Source organism: Ricinus communis, chromosome 1 (assembly GCF_019578655.1).
Source record: "Ricinus communis isolate WT05 ecotype wild-type chromosome 1, ASM1957865v1, whole genome shotgun sequence".
Lineage (NCBI taxonomy): Eukaryota > Viridiplantae > Streptophyta > Magnoliopsida > Malpighiales > Euphorbiaceae > Ricinus > Ricinus communis.
This window is the reverse complement of record NC_063256.1, coordinates 3,255,162-3,278,756: the sequence shown is the minus strand read 5'-3', so window position 1 is coordinate 3,278,756 and position 23,595 is coordinate 3,255,162. Positions and strand designations below refer to the sequence as shown.

Here is a 23,595-nt window from a genome sequence, read left to right as displayed (position 1 = left end):
GCTAATTATGCAACCTAGGTTTCTTATACCAACATATATTAAAGTAAAAATGATATTTTTAATACTTTTAACCTAAAGATTTTCATAACAAATATTACTACTAAATTAATATAATGGTCAACCAATAATAATAAATGAAACTAATAAATATATAAAAGTAAAAAAATTATTCATTAAATAAATAAATAACAAGATTCATACAAAAGTAAAATATAAACTGAACACAACTAGCTTAGCATATTTAACCAATGATCATGGTATTAAATAGAAAGATATAAAATAATAAAGTAAAAACTCCATCTAGATCGAGAATTTATTCAAGTAGGAAGAAAATATGTCTTCACTCTCCACTTTTTGAAAAGCTTATCAGATTCTAAAAAAAGTAATAAAAATTAAACTAAAGTGTTTATGAAAAATTATAGAAAATTATGAAAATTTAGAATTGAAACATTAAGATTAAACATAATCAATTTTAATAACTTAATATTGTTTTTTGTTGAAATCATAGCTTAATATTGTTCAGCATCAAATTTTCAAGCTTTTGATTTTCGTTGTTGAGTCATTGAAATTTTGTTTTATTTTATTTTTCTCCCTTTCATCAATGATTAATGTGTAACAAAATATATAAGGGTTGTACAATATCATGTGGACGTAGCTAACTTCCCAACTAATACCGTTGCGTTTCTCTATTAGCTTAGGGGCTTGGGTTCCAAACTTTTGAAGATTTCCACGGCATATTTGCATCAAAATATAATAAATAATAAATAAAATCCGTTATTAAGCTTCTGAAAGTTTCTATCTTATTTTATTTAACCATTAAATTTTTAATTTATTTTATTAAACTTTTAATACATATTACATGAGATTTTTATTTATTTTATTGAGTCCTTATACTTTTAATTTTATTTTGATTAATGAGCATTAAATCCTTAATACAATCAAAAAATAAAATATAAAAAACCAATGAAATAAAATCAAAATTAAAATACTCAATAAAATAAAACTAAAGAATTTAATAGGCTAAAAATGCATTTTGCCCAAAAATAGTATAAGAATATGCTCTTAACTATAAAGTTTAATGGCAATAACGTAATTTTATAAGATATATATTAATAAAAATTTAATTTTATAATTTTATTTTTAAGAGAGAGAAATAAATGTGATTCTTGAGTTACGAATTAGGAAAGAAGGCTTGAAGCCATCATCAAACTGAGCTGTTAAAAGAAAAGTTTTCACAATTTATGAAAAAGATCGAAATAGCTGCTTCAATTAAGATCTCTTTTCCTAAGACCTAAATGATGTTTCTGACTCGATTTGTGGGTAGTGTTTGGAAGTGAAGGAAATTTGGGTAATAATAATAATGTAGCTCTTCTTCATTGCAAATCAAATTGCCCATTTAGCTTCAGAAATTCACCCACCACTCTTGTTCATTTTGTCTCAACTTTTCTTTTTCTTTCTTTCTTTCTAAAATCTCTATTTGTTCTGTATTTTTTTTATCTTAAAAGACAATATATATAGTGTATTTTATATATAATAAATATACGTTATAGATATATTCTCTCCCTTTTATCCCACATGCACAACTATTAACAAGCTGGTTTCTCCTCTTATAATATGATCTAATGATATGGTAAAGAAAAAAAAAACTTTGGATAAATCTAATTTTAGATTATTCTTTTTTTTTTTAATTTAAAGATGGCATCATTAGGATAAGAGTATATAGGGTTGAGTAAGTTCTTTATTTATACATCAAAAAAATAATTAATATCTAATTAACTAAAACTAATTTAAGGCCTAAATATATCAACATCATGGAGTTGAAAGTAACAAATTGAAAAGAAAAATAAAGAAACTCGTAAATCCTATATTGCAAGAACCCACCAAAGGAAAGCAGACCCAATACAGTATGAGATGCTAAGAAACAGGATATGATTTGTGTTCAAGAAAGTTAAGTAAACTACTTTCAAAATAAAGAGACAGAGGGTAAAAAGAGAGATGAAGAGATGGAGAAGTCTAATCAGAATTTCCAAAAGGGTCAAGAAACAGGGTAGCAATGGCTCCAATGATTGTGTTCAAATCCGTTAATGAACAGAACTATATGGTACTGTGACTATGGGGGGGAGTCTTTCTTTCAGCAGGTAATATTGTAAAGATTCAAACCCAAAGCTAACACACTTTTATAGGAATCTCGTTGCAACATATATGATTCCGTTCTCAACATTAGCAGAAATTATAAACAAACATTGCTGAGACTTGAGATTATGTTAAATGTATAGAAGTGAAACATTAAGTTAAATTAATTTATGCTGCTATTTTATAAATTGAATTTATTAAAAAAATTTATTAAGTTACTATAATAAATATTTTTGAATTTTTAGGTTCATTCTTGATTAGATCTTTCACACGGAAGTGGAAGGAAGGAGCGGGGGTTGAGATAAACACAAAAAGGATTCGCATCTCATGCATGGTTAATGGTTTAATAAGTAGAAGAAATAAAAATATAAAAAGCAAGAAACCTACCTATACATCGGACTAAGGAGAGACCTTGAGGGTAATAGAGTACCTAGGGAAAGTCGATTTATACAAGCAGAGAAAGGTGTGGATACCAAGCGTTACTATAGCTTTGATACTATGTTTAGAAATTCAGGAATCGTCCCATCACAACAAGACACAGAACCCCATCTTCCTTTCTTTTCTTTTCTTTCTTCTTCTAAATCCATTCATTCATGATTCATCCACTAGTATACATGTCAATGTTTTGACAATGACCTTAGCTTGTCTCTCATGTCTATTTCAATTTTCCTTCTTTAGCATTGCACCCACAAAAGACGGAATGCATGGACAGGTTGCCCTCTCTTCACTATCTTTTCACTTCATCTTCCTCCTTGCTGATAATTTTTTGGCCTCACCCTCCACAACTTTCTTTCAACTATCTTGTCATCTGAAAGCCTTTTTATATCTTTCTACATCTTATGTTTGTGCCAATAATGACGCCGATGCTCAACTCTTCTTAGTATATACAAGGCCTTATTTTTGTTTATGTAGACTGTTAGAATTAGAAACAAGATTTCATATGATTAGATGTATCAATGGAATTTAGATTCATTCATTTTCTTAGACACCATCTAATGTTTAAGTCAACTACAAGAAGAAGTATCCCATGTCTCTTGTCTAATTGAGTTAACTAAATTTGTATGTATATATTATATCTGGGGTTCAAACTTCCAACTCTAATTAATTACTTCAAAAAGGCAAATAAAACTCATTTCAGTTACTAGTATGCAGTCTTCCAATTTGGAGACTCATCACTGCATGATATTCTTAATTAGGCACAAGTCTTTGTGAAAAATCATCATCATATATATTATATATATATATATATGCTTGATAACAAGATTAGATGCATGAAAGAAAGCAAGGTGCAAATCCAGATTTGAGAGTTGTGTCAATTAAGAGAATATCACGAGAATTTGGTTGGTATCTGTTTAGCTACAGTGTCTAAGTATCCGTGCCCAGCTGCAAATACTTATAAGAAGCTGCTCTTTCTGCCAAAATTTCTTTTTTCTTTTTCTAAAAAAGAAAAAAAAGAAAAGCCTATCACTAGTATTAGTAACACAAGATTTTCTTGTTGACACTGATCTGCTCCCATTATTCAAGCACTTCCTTTCCTCTCACAAAACCCTACACTACGCTTCTCTTGTTCTATCTTCTTTCTTCTCCTTTTTCTTTGAGAATGAACCTGGAGGAAAAGGTGACCATGGACTTAGTTCCACCATCTGAGCATCTCTGCTATGTCCGTTGCAACTTCTGCAACACTGTTCTTGCGGTAATTTTTCACATGCTAGCAAGAATGTATAAATGATTAGATACTTGTTTCCTACATACAAACCAAAATACATATATGGCAGTTTACTTCATGTTCTCTCATGTATGTATCTATCCCTAGCTATCATATTATAAGCTATGGTATATATATTCTAACCCTATTATAGAATTTGCTATATGATACATGAGTTCGCATGCTATACTCCCACCTATAGATTTCTTCCATAATTAGCTTTGAAGACTAGTTATAATCTTTAGCAAATCCTTTTTTTTTTTTTTTCAAAAAAGAAAATCGCTTGAGTTTGTATGATGAAAGTGAGAGATAAGTAGAATATTATTTATTTTGTGTATTCTTTTCGATTGTTGGGTTGTTTTATAGGTTGGAATTCCATGCAAGAGATTGCTGGATACAGTGACAGTGAAATGTGGTCATTGTAGTAACCTATCTTTTCTCAGCACCAGACCTCCACTCCAAGGTCAATGCCTTGATCATCAATTGACTCTTCAGGTATTTATGCCTCTACCTTAACATTAACGCAACAGATTCAGTCATCTAAAGAGGAGAGGGACAAAAAGAAGCCATTAGTGTTTAGGGCTTCTCTTCATTCCCCTTTTCTTCTCCAGAGAATTTGAACTCGAATACGTTCGATCGACTAGCCTTGAACTTCTTAGTATCTTCAAAGGAAATATATGAAAGTTTTCCTGTAGTTACTAAAGAAAGGTTGTGTTGTTGGACATATAAGCAGAGTTTCTTCAGCGATCTCAAAAAGGGTCAGTCTTCATCGTCCTCTTCATCCACATCAAGTGAACCATTGTCACCGAAAGCACCTTTTGTAGTCAAGCGTAAGAAACCCCCCCAACTTAAATCACCATTAATAGATTCATTGTAATGTTTCTGGATAAACGTACTAACGTTGGATTTCTTGACATTGCAGCACCTGAGAAGAAACACCGACTTCCATCTGCTTACAATCGATTTATGAAGTAATAAAAAGAAGATATAATTTCATCGATCAATCATATAGCTTTCTTTTTTAAATAAAAGAAAATTGATACATTTTTCACATTTATGTATATATTTAACTAATTAAATCCATTTACTTGAATTTTAGGGAGGAGATACAGCGCATCAAGGCTGCAAATCCTGAGATACCGCATCGAGAAGCATTCAGCACTGCAGCAAAAAATGTGACCATTTTCTCTTCTTATTCATCCAGAGTTTATGATATCATATTATATATAATTAATGAGCTCTAAATTTTTCTAATTTTTGTGGGTCATTGTAATTAATCTATTCTTTGTTCTTGGATATAGTGGGCTAGGTACATTCCGAACTCTACAGCTGGATCAGTTTCTGGTAGCAGCTGCAACACTGTTAGTAAAAGTTCCCTCCCTCTACATATATTTCTTGATATCAATAAATCCTGGGGGTTCATTTCTGGACTCAGTTGATCGATTATTTTTCTTTTAGGACTAATTCTGTTTTAGGGTTATTACATTTTTGCAGGATTAATGAAGTGACAATGGCGTTGAGAGGCCTTGGAGACTGGATAGTCGATGAAATTAAGAGCGGTTGAGAATGTAAAATAGTTCCTTATTTGAATTTGATTAGCTTCTCTATATCTTAAAAACCTTATCAATTATCTTGTCATTTCATCCCTTACTTGCTGGTGTATCCTTTTATTTTATGGAACTACTTCTGCATGAGAATTTTAATTATAATTTTAAATCAAGCTTAGTCATATGTGTGTGGTTTTCAGCCCTAAAAGTTTCTCTAATCACCATCCAATGGTGAATATATCTTCAGTTCTTACCTCTGTTATATATCTTTTGATAATTAAATTCAAATTAACACTATAAGCATACAATCTAGCAATCATATATTCAAACTATAAATGTATTTCCCAGCTATAATACTCAAAAGTGATTTTGTTTCCTTTATTATCTAAGGTATGTTTTTATGTTTGTTCTGTATTAACTTCTTATTTAAATATTTATAAACCTGTTAGAAATTTAGATTTTTTTGATAATAAATTTTATTTAAATAAAATAAAATAAAAGAAACGGTGAAACTGATAATTAAGTTGCATTTTTATTTTTAAAGGTTTTGTTAGATGAGAAATGGAGGAACAACAAAAGAAATAAGTAAAAAAAGAAAAAGTAAATAGATAAACATTTAATTCAATTAAGTATTTTGTAGGTATTAAACAATTCAATGGTTGAATGTAAACAATTTAGCTAAAGACAATTTTTTACAAGAAAATAAGTAAATCACTTTTTTTTCTTATTAAATATATTTTCACTCATATCTATTTCTAATATGGTCAGCAATGTGGAAGATTACTTTATTTAATTATTATAAGTTATTGTTAATGGGTCAAAAATAATTTTGATATTATGTAATCCACATACTAATTAGCGTCCCGTTTGAATTTAGAATTGACAAAAGCTTTTTTCTTTTAAAAAAATAATCTTTTTGAATTTTAAAATTTATTTTTAAAGAAAATGTAGGTAAAGTATTACTTTTTAAAATAAATTGATCGAGATTTAGTTTGAAATAAATTTTTGAATTTTTTTTTATTAAATAAAGAGATTTAAAACTATTTTGTTAATACTTGACAGGATCGAATCTCACCAATTTCATGAAGCATTAAGACACCAACTTTATAAAAGAAAGAAAAAATATTTTGAGCATTAAGGCAGTCCTTCTCATATTCCAGTATAATGACTCGATCGTCAATGTCATGGATCACTTTAAAAACGAGAAGGACAAAGAAAAAGAACAACAAGAAATAGAAATCTTTAGGGGCAATAAGAAAAGAGAGAGGGAAAAAGAAAAGTTAAAAGCACTTATTTCCTGAAATATTATTTTTGGACTTAAATGAAATTTAATTGTCAAAAATATTAACGTGTCTCTTTTTTTCAAAATAATAAAATTTGTTAAATCCTATTATTATTATTATTATTTTAAAAAAATTATAATTTTGGGGGAGCAGTGATTATCGAGAACCATGTAATGCTTTTGGATTTGGTTCGAAATTATGGATCAAAAGCATATTTATGACACTAGACAACTAACTCATAACTGAAATTGGAGTTCAACCCTTTAAGCACAACACTACAAAGGGGAGGGTAACTGGAGCAGCTCATCTTAATCTTTCATGCAAATAGAATTACGTTTGAAAACATCTTCCAGTTTATCCATAGTTTTCCAATTTCATAACCATTCACTACCACTGCATATTGTTATTGTTAAATTATTGATAATATAACTTATATATATGTTTTCAATTTCAACTCGAGCAAGAATCTAAGTATAGTCCTTCACAAACTGGGCTCTGAGAGAAGTGTGCCGTATCAAATAGAGATGGATCTTCCGAAGAAGGCTATTTCTTGTATAAATCGAATGGAAAACAAATTACAAAATAAATAAATAAAATAATAGGCTTAAAGTAAAAAGGTCAAGACTTAGCCCAACATATTATGAAATAAAAGAACCCAGTATAATTTATGGAAGTTTCTATATGATAGCAATTTCTAAATCTCAGAAAGGCAGCTTTGTGAAACCCTAAATTCATGACCCATATAACAACGAGGCGAAGGGGTGCCAAATTAATATATTTCAGGGCAGGGAACAAGACTATTGTTATTGATGCATACTCGAACAAAAAGCTTCAGATCATTTGGGTCCAACTGCTATGCATCACTCATTGCATCATAACCCACCAAAGACACTCATCTGCTTTGGCAGAAGCAGAATTTATCATTCACTTTCAAAAACATTTTCCATTCTATCAGGTGGAAATTGAACCAGAAGATATCACTAGAGGATCAAGAAAAAAAATAAAATAATAATAAAATTTTTAGCATAATAATTAAAAAACTGAGCAGTTATCGAGTGCCATTAACATGCGTCATTGGTGACATAAAAGGATTATCTCTAGGCCTAAAAGGGCACAAGGTGAGCATAAGAATTTCAATGCACATGCACTTACCAAGAATTTAATAATGTAATAATCATATAATTAATCGCATAAAAGATATGTTGAATAGAAAGGTCTATCTTGCTTTTAAGCCAAGTTGCAAATCCTTGTAATATAATAAACTAGAATTGATGGCTTAATTCATTCCGACTTTTGAAAATTGTGGGTCTTTTACAACTCACTCTCCACACAGGAGACAATACTAAGATGTTCAGAAATTAAATAAAATAAAAAAGAGACTTTTGATGAGTGGATGAAGTGGGCTACTCTCCTTTTTGCTTCAAAGGGAAAGGCAAGGAGGACCAAATTATACTAAAGATAGAAAAGAACTCCCTTTTACAAAACATTCATTATATCTTGGAGCTTGACTGGATCAAGACTCCCAAGTCTATGGGATAATTTATATATAATGAAACAAGAATTATGTGCCATCCACCAACTGTCAGGAGGAAGAATATTTAAGCAAAAAGAAAAAGAAATCTATGTTTAGTTGATCAAGCATTAGCTCTATCAAATAAAATATTGACATGCCTATAAAGAAATCAATATCAAATTGGTGACAAACAAGCTAGAGATAAAAGAAATTTAGGTGGCCTTGCCATTTTTGCCTCTTGGTTCCCATCCCTTCAAAACGTGTGCCCCTTCAGAAAGTGGGATGCAAGACAGGATCTGCTATAGATAAAAGGATAAAATTAAAAGTTCTCTTCTGATGATTCGCTGAGTTGTGTAATTCAGTAATTGAAATCCTTAAAACCAGTTGGGGCAGAGTAGTGTTATCTAAAGCTAGAAAATAGTATCAAACACACACGACCGTACTAGGGTGTTTCAAAAATTCCTAATTAATTTCTGTTATATATACCAAGCAGTAAAGGAATGTTCTAGAAACTCTGTATCTTAAGTTTCTCCTTATCTGAAGTCTACCAGCACTCTGTCTATTGCAGCAACGAAGTTAGTTTACATTTCTGATGCAGGTCAACTTCAATTTACTCCCTCAGAGCCTGCATCAACATTGAGATTTGGCATTATTCCTCAGTAGAGATTTCTACAGATCATTTCTTGATCTAGAAAAATTTAAGTACATTGAGAGTTAAAAGAGAGACGACCAACATGCAGGTCAGTTGGTAATTTTTTCATATTGTATAAGATTTATCTTTATCTTAACTATGTTAACTATGTTAACATCATTTGCGGTTTTCGTCCAAAATCCATAGCTATGACTACAAATAAAGCATCTTCAAAGCCAATATAGTCAATAACTTAGTAAAGCAAAGAAATCACGTTTGATCAATTAAGGAAGATGGAAATTTTCCAAAATTCTGGATAAAAAATTAGCAAGAGACTGCGCGTGCTTATCTTACACACCTTGCTCCTTTTATGCCCCATAGGTGGCAAGGAAACTTGAACACTCCTCTAATTCATGCTTCACTTGCATGGAGTTTCTCTGTTGTTCCACCCTATGAAGATGTGATGACAGTTGAAGCAAATCCACCGTAGTTCCATTTTCAGCAGAAATGCAAAACTTGTCACTCACAAAGTCTGGCCCTTGATTTTGAAGATACTCATCTGATTCAATTTGGCCGTCAGTAGCATGACCAGCACAAGAGCCCATCAAGGGCCCCATATGATTAGTTTTAAGGGAACTCATTCCAGATGATTGGAAGATATCTCCAACATACTTCTCTGAAGATCCCAAGGAAGATTTGTCAGAAAAACCCAGAATGTGATGGGACCGACCGACTTGACTGATCAAGGGCCTAGCCATTATAATTCCTGCTGAATGGCTCAAGTCCTGTGATTCGGCTGACAGAAGAGAGAGAGCACAACTGGAATGCGACACCCCAGCCAACTCATGAATATTTGATGATGCACTAAAAACAGTGAAGTCTTCACTTGCTGGTGGAGAGATTCCAGAAGTGTTTTGGATCCCATTGCCATGTAGATGGAGAAAGGATTTCTGAAGTAACTGGCTGTTTGTACCATAACACGATTTCTCCTCCAATTTAACAGGTCTACAGCAGTTGGCCTGTTCATATATCTCTGGGTAAAGAATACCACCAGGTCGCATATTTGGGAAAAGAAAAGATGCTCTCTTTGGCAAGGAAGTCCCCAAAAATTTGGTTCCTGCTGAATCCATATACATCAGAAATGTAATTGAAGTATATGTTCAACAAAATAAATTTGAAAGCACTGCAAAGATAGGAACTCATATTTTTTCAAGGAGAAGATCAGTTTAACTTCATCATCATGTATGGATCCCATAGATGCATAATGAGAATTCTGTTACAGAAGCATGACGCAACTTCATGATTGAAGGAATTCCAACACCCAGAAGCACAAATCCTGTTAGCTTATATAAGATTCAGCCCTATATTTCTTTTTCAACTCCCAAATTATTGCATATTAAATCTGAATTTGTTGAACTATCTGTAAACTTGTGAAATCAAAACTAGTAGTCATTAAACAGGCATGTCAGTTAGCAACCCCAGCAAAAGTTTAATAAATATTCAACCTAATCTGAGTATGTCAGATGTTGAAGGTTCATACGGTGCCAGTCAAAAAGAATATTTACACCAAGGGGTAAAAAAAGGTTTGACCTAAACAAAACTATCATCCAGGTCTATCATTGTCATGTAGTGCAAGCCAAACTGAGTCGAAAAATTGGAAAATTTGACTGAACATAAGCAAGAGCTTGAAATCTGTCTGTGTGAGTAAAATATGCATCAAGAAAATACCAACTCTTTAGAATCCTCTTTGTAGAAAGAAAAAATGACAAAAATTCAAGGCATTAGATAAGATCATATATTAGCAACTACATATATACACACACATACATATAAGATGTCGGTCATCCTAAAGTAGAATTACATTCAACATAAAAGAGCCTGATAATATTCCAAGGACCATAGCCCTTTAAGAACCAAAATATTTACTGAGATAATAAAACCTCACAGATGGTGACTTGCTACTAGATCAGTAAAATAGGTTTAGAAAAGTCCACTGAAAAGGATGATTCTTTTACTCCTTTCCAGCACTCCTTTTTCCTTGGAAGCAGGGGAGCTTATATCTGTTCATGTAGCTTCTATATAAATATGAGTTACAATTCATAAGCAGATCGAAGAGTATGAATTATTGATACCTTGATATGCCTGCAGTAACTTGTGTGGCCTACCAGAGAGAGCACCAAATTGAGGCTTCCTTCTACGTTCATTGTGGCCTGCTAGACGTTTACGACAACTACGCTTACCATCATCGAACTCAACCAACAAATGAAACCTGATTACACAAATCAAAAGAAAGAAAAGGCATAGGCAAATAGTTCTTAGGCAAAGGATTCACAGACTTAAGTATTATAATATCAGTTAAAATGGCCATACAATTGCATGGCGCATTAAAGAATTGAAGCTACCTAATGAACTAAAATTCAGGCCACTGTAATTCTAATTCTAAATATTCTCATCCTACATTCACTTTTATTCTATTTTGTTCCTTAATATCTTCTCCAATACAAACCAGAGCAGCAGCAGGCATAATCACACAGAATCTTTAAAGCAAGTTATTCCATTTTTCTTCCTTGATTTTCTTTTTTCCTCAAACAGGAACAGCTGTAGACTGATAGTCATACAGAATCTTTAAAGGTTAGTAGTTTACTAACGCCATTAAAAGCCAACCATCCAACACGCAATGTATGGATAAATATAGTATTGAACAACTAAGAACAACTAAGAACCGAGATAAGCATCATGGTTTAAACAAAAATGAAAAGGAAAGAAAGGATCCAGAAAAACAAAGGAAAGAAGCTAACCTGCTACACTGCTGACAAAATCTTTGCTCAACACCATTAACGATAACTTTAGGAGTCTTTGAGTGAACTTCACAAACTTTATGCCTCTTATGGTAATCCTTCAAGGAGCTGAGATCCTTGTTACAACCATAGACCTGACAGAATGGAGTCTGAGTGCGTGAATTCATTGTTCTAGCTCTCTTTGCCTGAAATGTTGGTGTTACAGAAGATACCACTGATCTTTCTTTCAAGAACTTACTATTATCTACATCTTTGCCATCACCGAGTCTCCCTAGCTTCAAATCAATTAGAGATGATGAATCATGACTGTTAGCTTCCATGACGGAATTTGAATGATTAGACCCAGATTCCAGAGATGAATTTGAAGCAATCATACAACTAGGAGAACTTAATTCTATTTTGTTACTACTAGCATCAAAATTAACTTCACCACTACTACCGAGAATCCCAAATCCTGTGTTACTGGTTCCATAAAATTGCTTTTTGTGCATTTCAGAAAAGCCCAAATCTATAAACTCCATGTTTTCAACAGATTCACCATCCCATCCTGTCAATGTTTTTCTACTTCTCCCAAATGAATCAGTAGATACATCTATTTCATCTGAAAAAAACAAGCTTTTTCCTTCAGCAGTAGTAAAGCGCCAAGAATCCATAAAACAGAAGTGTAATTACCTGACACAATCCACAAATACAAACACTTTAGCACATACCCAAAAAAAAATATATATTCACTTTTTAATTTCCTTAAAAGTTGAAGAGATAGCAAATGCACATAGTAATTCGAAATTAACCTCAATAAAATAATAACAAAGGAGGAATTTAAACATTTGATAATAACCCAATTCAATACAAAATACAAAAACCTCGCCTCTGCTACTAGTAGATACACAAAACTTTAACTAAAATCCTTTATCGCAATTTAACATATTTATGAATATCTTACAAGAATGCTTATTTCTTTTATTGTTTCTGTAAACAATCTATTCTTTTGAAGAACAGTAGAAACTTTGTTTAAAAAAAAAGGTTAATACAGTAGGTAATGAGTTGTATTTGTACCCATTTTACTTCCGTATACAAAATAGTAAACAGAGGACAGACTATCAATCACAAATAGTGTCAAAAAAAAATCCAGCAAAGACTCTGAATATTATGCTTAATACTAAATCTAATACTAACCCAGATAAAAGAACAACAAATTTCAACAACTTCCACACTTAAAATACCAAAAAACCAAAAAAGAACCCAACAAAAACTGAGACGTATGCTTTCAGAAAACATAAAATAAAAACAAAAATAAAACACCCATTTCAAGAGCTTAGAAAATAATGAAATCATCATTGTTTCTTCGAAATTTTTTACAACAGGAAATGGATTGCAGTCAGATTTCAAAAGTTTCTGTGTCTTTCCACAGTTCATCCCAAAAAAAAAACACAAGAGCAAGGAAAAAGAAAAGCAACACAGTAGCTTCCTTTTATTATTATTATTATTATTTTAAACTTACCAGAGAAGATATTAGAGAGAAAGAGAGAGTGAGAGGTGATATGGGTATTAGTAATTTTTGTTTTCAGGTGTGTATTGTAGAGAGAATGAGGAGAAGTTTAAGCAGGAACAAGAAAAGAGCACTATACTACAAGAACAGTGTGATGAGTCAACATTAACACATCATAACACACTCTCCATCTCAAAAGCATGTCCAGGTCTTTTGTAGCTTTTGAGACTTTACCGTAATGCCCGAATTGTCCTTCCTCTTTTTATCTTATTCCCCATTTTCCATTCCCTCTGACAAACAAGCGCCCACTGCACTAAATGCCCTCGACCAGTACTCTTTTATTTTTCTTGCTCTTCTTGAATAGTGATTTGAATTGGAGGTGTATCTTGTGTTTCTTGATTTTTATTTTACTTCGTGTTGTATGTCTAGTCTGGTAAATGCCCAAAAGTTATGGTATCTTGGGTTCTTTAATAGGATCAAAAGTAGTGTTTTTCCCACTTGTTTGTTACTATTTTCTTCTTTCTTTCTTCCAGACCGCAAGGGTTGTAATTATTGGAATTGGGATTGTTTCAATTGGTCATCTTTAAAGCTCTTCATTTTCCTTTTCTTTTTTTTACCTTATTTTCGTCCCTTGTACGAAACATGTTAGAGAAGAAGAATAATTAGAGGAGTAGAAGAATAATCATGGGTTACGTTATCCTATGACCAAAATAACAATAATAGTTGTGTTAAAGAATTTCTCATTTGTCATTGGCCCATATTGAATGTTTTTATTGCTTTTCGGGCCCAATTTATCAACTATTATTCTTCGCCTTTGTTCCTCATATATTCTGCTGCGTTGCCCATTACTCTTGCTTCCATTAATATATATATATTAATTTTTAAAAATTTTAAATTTTTTGATATGTATATTTAAAATTTATATTTGTAAAATATAAAATTTAAATTTATATATAATTTTATAGTTTTTTCTATTAATTTATAGATTAATAAGTTATATTCTTAATTAAACATCAATCTAGTTTTATAATCGAAATAAGAATAAAAATCTTATAAGACAAATGATGAGTAAATGACTAGTTTATGTTAATTTGGTTCCAAATAGTGTATAGAGAAATAATTTAATGAGAGTGGAGAATAAGCACCGTAATAGATATAAAAATATCTAGATAAAAAATAGTTTTTAGTAGGTTTTTGTGAAATAATATTTAAGATATGAGATTGTATCTCATATTAAAATAAAATAAATAATTGAAATCGGCCAGATGAAGTATGAAAATATTAAATTAAAAAATTAGTAAATAGTTTCTAAAAATAATTTTAAATTTATCAAAAAGATAAAATAGTGATGTCCGTAAAAAATAAAATATATAATTTTGTAGATAATATTAATCTAAATCCTTACGGGAATAAATAAAATAAAAAATAAGTCTAACTCTACTTATATAAATATATTTATTTTAATTTATTGGAATCACATTTTAAAAATAAACAAAATTAAATTACAACATAGAATGATGAGCATATTTGCTTATAAGAGGGCCCATCAGGAGGCTGATTTTACTTGAAAAAGGTGTTAGTCAAAAAAGTTCAGCTAATTATAGATTAAAATTTAATCTTCAATTTCAATAAACACTGAATGGCTACAAAGCTTGTTAAGGTCAATAACCCTTTATGATGTTATTATAGTAAGGTTAAGAATGTGAATTGTCAAGAGAAATGGAACTTTTCTTTGTAATTTATGGACTTCAAATCTTGAAAATTGCATTAAAAAATCAAATAATTTCATGCTATTTCTTTTTGTTTTTATTGTTTAGTTTTTAAAACAGAAAATATTAATATTTTAGTAAAAATATAAATTTTTCACAACCTAAGAAATATAGATAAATATTTAGAATTTAATGGGAAAACTAAAAAATATAACAAATAAACCTAATATTTTGCATGGGTGGGGATAATGGAGAAAAAAATAGAAGAAAAGTTAATTATAATTATATTCAACTATTAAAATAGTGGAAAAGAGGAAAAGAAATGATTTTTCTCTTTTGTTTTATACATATAAAGATTAAAATTAATTACATTTTAATTTGGGAGTAAAAAGGTCTGTTTCCTTCGCTCCCATGCACAGTGTAAAGCCTGTTTGCAGAAATGATGGAGTTGGTGGGAATGGGATGGAAGTCCAAAAGTTAACTTAATTACTAATAATAGTCATTTTTCTATTTTTACACAAGCAGTGACTATTTTTATTAACTTGATGGGCAAAGCCAATGTGTGTGATCAAGCAAAGAAGAGCAAAAGAAAAAGTCCTAAAGGGGCAGAAGCAGAGAAAACAATGGCAGAGAGAATCAGATAAAATCAAGAAAAGAGGCATGACAAGACCCCTGAATGCCACTTGTACATAATGGCGAGCATACACCTGTCCCAAACTCAATAATGGAAAGCTCAATTTATATAGGGTGAGAGAGTGACACAGCTGTCTGCATCTTCTGCTGACAGACACCACCACCACCAGCAACAACTGCCACTTTTGCTTTTAGGAAAGAAGGACCACTGCCGCCATCAGTGCCAAGCTAAATGCCAACCATTCCTTACTCCTCAGTCCTTTCCCTTCTATGTCCTATTTCCTCAACTGCCCCTCTCATTTGGGTTACTGAATAGATTAGAAGCCTTCCCTTTCAAATTTTGCCCTTTCTCTTCTATCATTTAACGAGTTCTTGCATTGTTCACATGCTTAACATGTTTTTTTTTTTTTTTGTATGTTGTTCTAGCAACAGTTTGATGAATGGGTATTCTTCAATATATTGGTCATTATATGCTGAGAAATTAAATTGAGTCTCAATATCAGGCAAATTACTACATTCAAAGAGCCCACTTATTGTAAATAGACAAGTTTTGAGTCTGATATAGTTAACGTCAATATAATATCACAACAATTTACCTTTGGAAACAACCAATTTTAATTCTATATAGGGAAGGTAGAGTTTTTTTTTTTTTTTTTTTAAATTCATGGAGAAAGTAATTATCCTTTTACACTTTCGAGAGTATATATATTTATTTTTTAAAATTAGACTTTAAATATAAATTTAGAGTTTGTTTGTAATACTTTGAGAATTACTAATGAGAAAAATACAATTTTAAAAATACTTACTGGAGTTAATTAAAATTTATTTTTAAACAGAATCCTATATATAATATATACATTTAGATATAAAAAGCTCCAAAACAAAGTTTCAAAACTACGTTTTCTAACCACGTCTAAAGCAATTCCAAACAGAGATTTACTCTATGAGGGGAAAAAGAAAAAGGAGAAAATGAAAAAAGGAAGATGATAATGATGGGAAAGAGTGGAACGAGAAGGTAAACAAATGGCAAGCAAGCAAGAGATGGAGAGGATTGGTCCTGACAGAGTATCTCCCCATGCTCTTAATGTGTGCATGCACTGTTAAAATAAGGGCCAATTCCCTCCCCCACCAATAAGGTGCACTTGTCCCTATCACCATTCACTACTCACTACCATTTCTAGCAATCTATCAAATTGTGTTTTTGCTTTATGGAAAACGACCCACCCACCACCACCACCACCACCACCACCACTTCTTCTTCTTCTTCTTCTTCTTCTTCTTCAAATATCAACGCCAGCTGCCATTTACCCACCCACATTTGGGTTTGCTGGGGGCTAACTTTCTTTCTTTTTTTCTTTTTGGGTCTGTATTGGCCCAATTCAGTGATTGAGTAATGAGGAGTAATGACAAACAGCCATTCTGTTTAGAGGAGGTTACTATCAGACAATGTAGATAGTACAACATTAAGGGAAGTGATAATAAATTCCCAATCAAGTCACAGAATTTTATGGCTGCCATTACTTTTCCCTTAACATGCAACGGGCAGGCAGAACCCTATTGGGAGGCAACACTACGTGGCAATGAAAGTGGGTGTGAGGGGTAATTTGTACTTATTTATAATAAATATTTTTTGTTATCTTCTCATCTCCACAGCATGGAATATGAAGCCATAAATATATATGGTACCACAGTCAAATATAATAAAGAAAAGAAGATCTAAAATTTTCCCAATATATCCAAACATCTGTTTGAGGCGGCTGAAGTTATTTCTCTTTTTTTTTTTTTCTTAAGTTAAGAGAAATTAAAATAAAAATATTTAAATAAATTCATTCGAGAGAGTAGTTGAGTTTCTTTTTCTAATTTTTAATAATAATTATTATTATTACTAATTAGTTTATTACTGTATACATCAAAAAAATCCAAATCTTTTACCATGATTAAACTAGGAGCAACTCAGTGTCATAGTAGCAGTGACCCAATTCGAAAGCAATTAAAATATGAACAAATGAAATAGGATAAACCATAGCCATGATACACGAAATTGAACTGTAGAGAAAGTGAGACCACTCTATACTATTATGATATCTCTAGCTGCAATCGAAGACTTGAGGCTGCCTACCTAAGCAGTGACAGATCAGTTGATCATGACATTAAAATAAAAAATAAAAAAACATTTTATTATTGTATGATTATGGGTCAAAAAGTGACCCTTAAATCTTATGTTTTGCTGCTGTTACACAACATTATTGTTTTTCAGTCTATGGAAATGGGTCCTTACTGGGCATAATCAAAGCAGGCTTAGTATTTCCCTATTCAATACATTAATTTCTTCTTTTATAAAAAAAGTTATTCTCAATAAATTGATTAGACTGATGCCTTAAACAAATTTTATATTTCTGCATGTTTCTGAATTTGATTACGAGGATTTCATCTCATAATGGTCCAGTTGTAATAATTAAATGAAAAAATATATGCACCCATTAATAGCCAATATGTTATTATATAAATTTTATTTGATACCAATAAATAGTTTGACATAGAGATTAGAATCTTTATTTTCTTTCTGAAAATCAATATCATATCATATAAAAGTAGCTCCAAATATTTGATTAATTTTAATAAATATATATTAATTATAGATGTAATTAGAATTCTGCAAAAATTAACTAAAATGATCAAATCCTATTGGTAGGATTTAACCCAATAAAAGAAACGATTTTAACATTGTTTTAATAATTTTTCTAGTTTTTAAATCTAATTACATCAAACATTTTGGTTTAATTATGATTTAAACATACCAAATCAAATACTGCTTAAATGTAGTTTTTTTTACATGGTGGAGGAGATCATTATGCAAAATTACATTACCATTATGATATTTTAATTTAATTTTAAGTATAATTTTAATATTATTTTGTCCATTTATGACATTTTTCTTTTATAAAATAATTTAGTACAATGAAAATGTGACATGTAGATAGAGTGAATGCATTTTCTTTTATATTTTATTAAGTAGATAACTATAAATAACTTAACCTCTATGATACATAAGTTATGTACTTTATTCATAAGCTATGTATTTGCTTAATTATCGTCTTCACAATGAATATAAAAGAACATCTGTCCTTTTCTAGAAGTGTTTTTCTTTGCTAATATTTAAAGTTGTAAAATGAATACCAATTTGAGCCCAACATCTCTAGCTATCCAAAACAAGATACCCCTGGCCTGCTCCTCATGCGATTTGAGGACTGCTACTATGGGATGCCAAAAATTTGCAGCCCAATAAAGTAATATAAATATTGTATGCAGTTATGTCACAATTTTTTTATCGTCGCTAATGGGTATAATACCATTGAAACTGTAGCAGCAGAAGACAGCAAAAGAAGTGGCTTTTCTGAGGCAAGTAACTGTACTCTCAAGATGTTGAATGTTTAATGTGGTACTTGTTTAGGACAATACATACAAGTACTAATTCTAATTAACTTGCTCGTTAGACAATGTGCTCCAGTTACTAAGTGCCTTGTGATAGTCCCCTTCGTCACGGTTAGGAGGAGTTATATTTACAGAAATTTTCTCTAATTTATGTCGTTTAATTGCACTAATAATAGATCATGGATGGTTCAGAAGATATGATAGGAGTGTCTACAGGGAAAGGAATTACTTAACTGATGGACTGGCTGAGAATCTGTAAATTTTCAATACTGGGATGTTTTGCCTTATAGCAATATGTCTTCTAATGCAATACTGGCCAATGTTTCTACGCGTACCTGCTTTTGCTCGTCATGCACATAAAGCTAAGGAATGATCATGCAAGGCCATTTCCGACAACATTTGAAATGTTATGATGCAAACTCTGTTTTTTTTTTTTTTTTTTTTGACATTCTGTTTGAAATTTTTGCAGTTGGAATTTTCTTTGCAGGAACTGTACATATAATGCTGCAAGGTGATTTCCAGCCTCCTTAATATATATAGCGTGCAGGACTGGTCCCCAAGCTTTTGCCATATATCAACGTATGGGTATGAATGCTTGACTATGACCTAAACTTCTGTGTTGCACGATGAATATTTAATGTTAGTTTATGTTTTAACTATACGCTAATTTGATTATAATAATGAATATGGTCTATTATCCTTCTAGACACTGCAAAATACATTTTTACTGAAATCTGTATTGCAGAACCTGGTTACAAAGTTATGAGTACTGGCTGTTATAAATTATTTCTTCACAAAATCCGTTCTCTCTCCATGGCATAGTCATCTTTAATTATGCTAGATTTTGTCCTTTACCCAGCTAACAAACATTTGATCATTTTTTTTGTGTAATGAAATTGAAACCCATTGGTATACGTGTCTTATAGTCCCACTGCACCATATCATCTTGGACAAAAAGGTTTCCGCTCGTATTGATCTTGTTTGACACACATGCCAAGACTTAGGGCCATATATATTCATTTATAATCTTTAATGAAGCAATGGGATTTTTATTTTCCAGCTTTTGAAAAGGATGACAGATTTGATTGTCCACAAGAAAAAGCTTTTCACGTGTCTATGTGTATGTATGTATGTATGTGTGTTTATCAAATTTGTAATGACATCTCCTTTAGAAAGAAGAGCATGTTTGGGCCCTCCACCCACTTGTTACATGACCCCTTTTATGGCCTATGCATCATTTACTTGTGTCATGCCTTCTTATGAGCCTTTTTGGTGCTTCGTGCATCATTCGTTCTAAAGCCTAGTCTCACTGTTCATCATCACTCCATTGCTCCAAACTTTAAGCTTTTATACATAACATATTCAGGTTTGTGCTCACGTGCGCACTGAGTCCCAGTCTCTATATTTGGCAGTTTATATTACATGCGGTTTAGTTTTAATCTGGTAGGCAATCCATCACTCCGTGTGTTGTTACTGTTGTAGGGCGTAGATAGAGACCTTTCCTTTTCCAAGGCCTTGGGTCTTTTGTCCCAAAAATTTCGCAAATGGGTAATTATTATAGTTACTCTTGAAACATAACTAAGTAAATTAGGGCTCAGAATTAGTTGGGGAACAGACTCATTATACGCAGAAATACTGGACATAGCAGATGGTGGCTTTCTGCAAGCTCAAACTACATTTTATTTATTTATGTTTTTCTCTTTTTATAAGGGTATTATGGGAAATGTTCAGGCCATGCATGCCATTTGTTTAAGAAATGTTCAGGTGTACATGATTCTATCAGCACATAGCATTTGCTTTCCCTTTTGCACTATAATCAATGTATTGCTTCAAAAGGTGGGATTAATTTAAACAAAAATTAGTGTTGTAATCTTGAATGGGCCTAACAATGTTTTATGTCTTGATTCTGTCACTAATGCTGCATAAAATGGAATTGCATCTCCATGACTTTCTAAGTTGATCATGTGATTAGACAGAAATTAATACATTACCTTATTATATCATTAGTTGGGTTTTGCTAATAAAAAGTGCAATATTGGTAGATATTGTTTCCATGCAGCACTACTTTTGATACTTCTGTATCTCCAAAATCAACTATCATTTTGTTCCTATCTCCTTCCTGTTTAAATCCTTAAGTTTCACAAAACTCGTCATCCCATTTTCAATCTTCCACTAGGAAATTGTAGACTGTAGAACTCTTTAATTTAATGACATTTGTTAAGCTTTATGCAAGTTGTGGGAAATGAAAAACTCTTTTTAAGGTTTTGTGCAAATACTGTTACGCTCATATTATACATGCAAGGTATGACTTCCATGAATGTCTAGTTTCCTAGTACTTCTTTATTCTTCTGTTTTTCTTTGTTCTTTCCTTTTTTTCTTAAAATGCATCTGTGTTTTTCCAAAGGGTATAGGAAAAGGAGAGGGGTTAACAAGGATTTGCTCTGCCCTTGCACAAATCACAGAGACAGGAGATTACTGTAGAATCTATTATTGCTCTCCTTGTCCAAAGTCAAAAGATTAAAAGTTATAGTCCACATGGGTTGATAATGCTTTGGTTTTTCTTTTCTTTTATCAATTTAGTGGAAAATCACTAATCATGCCACAATCTAAGCAAGACAATATATCCAATTGTAAACTTCTAATGTTTTTGCAATCCAGCCTCATGAGGAATAAAAAGAAGAGAAAAAAGTAAATAAAGAAAGAAAGAAAAGAAAGACAAAGAAACATTACACACTGTACATACAGAGAAACAGAATGGAATGCAGATAGCCATAGGGAAAAACAAATTGCAAAATCTAGGACATCAATATTCTTCTCCACATCTTCTAATGGTAATAACAAAACAACAAAGAACCCATCGACAAAGGGGAAAAAATGTACATTCTTTCAGAGAGTGCCATTGGAAATTGGTGCTCCCTTTTTGATGCTATCCATATTTGTTGTCTCATACACAGGCAGACCACTTGAATAGATGCCTAAGTCATAGTTTTGCAACTCAAATAAATCAGAACTTGAATCACTGTCAGCTCCATCATCTACCTCATTGAACTTTCTAAATCCTTTCTCTTCCGATGGATACTGATCAACCCAAATCCTGTCTTTCTTTAAATATCGATGATTGCCAAGGTTCTTGGTTTTCTCAGATAATGCGTCACTGATTTTAAATTTCTCATCCAACCAAGATAAGTCTGTCTTCTTTTTCTCGTCCAATACCTCATTCTGTAAGCCTGTGGACTTCACATTCCCATTTTGCATCGACAATGAAATTACTTGTTTGTGATCCGAGTAGCTTCTGAGGTCCTTGTAGCTCTTTGTAGGAGTGTTTGCATATGGAGGGGGTGTTCTAAAACCAGAACTTGAAGAAGAATATAAAGATTTGGTATCAGCAGTACTTGTGCTTCTGAAATGACTGATACTGCTCCTCCTTTTCCTTCTTCCACCAGGACTTTCATCATCATCTTTCGTTGACTGTGTAGCGGATTTTGATTTCTTCTTTTTGGAGCTTGTTTGATTGAAAAGAGAATTCAAAAAACTAGCTAGTCTACCTCCTGGTGAGCTTGGTTGCTTGTATTTCTTTTCTTTCAATATTTGCTTTTCTACTGTATGATGATGACTATGAGTCTGCTGGGGCAGTGGATTTCTCATTGGGACGTCTAAGCTCATTCTTCCTCCTCTCCAAGGATGTCTATAATCATCTCTCAGGATTTTCTGTGTATATGTTCCACCATTATATCCTGCTGCTTCATTATATCCTGAGAAATACCTTGCTGCCTCAAACACATCAAGCTCATCAGAATCATTTCTGCGATGTAACGATTTCTTGTAAAGTTTCGATGTATCTGGGAGTCCTGTAATGGACATGTTTGAAACTTACAAGTTTCTGTTTCTGAGGTGTGGAAGTTATGGCACAAGTGTGAAAGGTAATTAAGGGCGATATTGTTGTAGTTGTGAGATTGTAGAGAGAATGGTTTTTGAAATGATTGAGAGTGGTGGGAAGGTTGGCTTTTATAAAAATAATCAATTGTTATTGCACTGTCTATGATATTATATGATGAAGAGTGTTTCTTTATTTATTTATTTGGATAGACCCACAAATTGATGTGAATTTTGTGCTTTATGGTTAATAGAAGAGAAGTGGGGTACAAGGAAAACATGCTTTTATCCTTCTCATACTGTGAAAACCAGAAGTTTTTGTTGGGGATGGTGGGGGGCAATAGGTGCTGTGTTTCCTTGGATTCTTAGTGCTGTAGTCTGTATTAGTGGGATTGGCTTTTGAGTATGGTTGTTGGTTATGACTTATGAGTCCATGGACATGTTCTACAAGTTTAGTGTCTGCTTAAATATGAATTTTATTATTATTGGAGCTGAAGAATTTGGTGGATTAGATCCTACCCTTCTTTTGAGAGCTTGGAAGTCACTCTTTAATTATTTGCAATTTAAATATAATTACTACTTATGTGCTGTAAGATCGTTTCTCCTTCTTAATCTGTAACATGTCTTGACAAGCATAAATCAGCTTCATGGCCCCCAGCAGCAACATCTACTTGCCTCCTTTTCTTTTTTAAGGTGCTTTGCGTTCGAGTCTTTTGATAGCACAAACAAGTTATAAGGGTTTACAGGTCGAACGGATGCTAACCCATTGGCTCTTAGAGTTTTTTTGGATATTAGTGCTTGGCCTATATGTGGGGAAAAACATTATTTCTCTTTCATTATTTTCTTCCT

General features: G+C 32.0%; 3 protein-coding genes across 9 annotated transcripts; 1 reads left to right on the top strand and 2 right to left on the bottom strand.

Annotated features, from left to right (window-relative positions):
• The first annotated feature begins 3,362 nt into the window (after nt 1–3,362).
• On the top strand, nt 3,363–5,563 carry LOC8264609 (protein CRABS CLAW). 2 transcript variants are annotated; one of them, XM_048379962.1, is made up of 7 exons: nt 3,363–3,826; nt 4,205–4,333; nt 4,572–4,668; nt 4,761–4,809; nt 4,938–5,013; nt 5,140–5,199; nt 5,314–5,563. In XM_048379962.1, exons 1-7 carry the CDS (start codon nt 3,734–3,736, stop codon nt 5,344–5,346), a joined length of 537 nt encoding a protein of 178 aa, XP_048235919.1. In that variant the 5' UTR covers nt 3,363–3,733; the 3' UTR covers nt 5,347–5,563. The 2 variants fall into 2 exon arrangements, with proteins under 2 accessions (XP_048235919.1, XP_048235923.1); XM_048379966.1 differs by having other exon boundaries at nt 3,366–3,826; nt 5,333–5,563.
• A 2,730-nt stretch (nt 5,564–8,293) lies between these two features.
• LOC8264608 (squamosa promoter-binding-like protein 6) lies at nt 8,294–13,762 on the bottom strand. 6 transcript variants are annotated; one of them, XM_015729065.3, is made up of 5 exons: nt 13,334–13,762; nt 11,611–12,282; nt 10,945–11,081; nt 9,171–9,932; nt 8,294–8,806 (listed from the first exon to the last, which is right to left on the bottom strand). In XM_015729065.3, exons 2-4 carry the CDS (start codon nt 12,261–12,263, stop codon nt 9,181–9,183), a joined length of 1,542 nt encoding a protein of 513 aa, XP_015584551.2. In that variant the 5' UTR covers nt 12,264–12,282; nt 13,334–13,762; the 3' UTR covers nt 8,294–8,806; nt 9,171–9,180. The 6 variants fall into 6 exon arrangements, with proteins under 6 accessions (XP_015584551.2, XP_015584550.2, XP_002512054.2 ...); XM_015729064.3 differs by lacking the exon at nt 13,334–13,762 and adding an exon at nt 13,112–13,307; XM_002512008.4 differs by lacking the exon at nt 13,334–13,762 and adding an exon at nt 13,112–13,304 and having other exon boundaries at nt 9,171–9,929.
• A 7,732-nt stretch (nt 13,763–21,494) lies between these two features.
• Nucleotides 21,495–22,903, bottom strand: LOC8264607 (protein BIG GRAIN 1-like E). The gene has a single exon (XM_002512007.4). It carries the CDS (start codon nt 22,732–22,734, stop codon nt 21,760–21,762), a length of 975 nt encoding a protein of 324 aa, XP_002512053.2. The 5' UTR covers nt 22,735–22,903; the 3' UTR covers nt 21,495–21,759.
• Between the last annotated feature and the right edge of the window lie 692 nt (nt 22,904–23,595).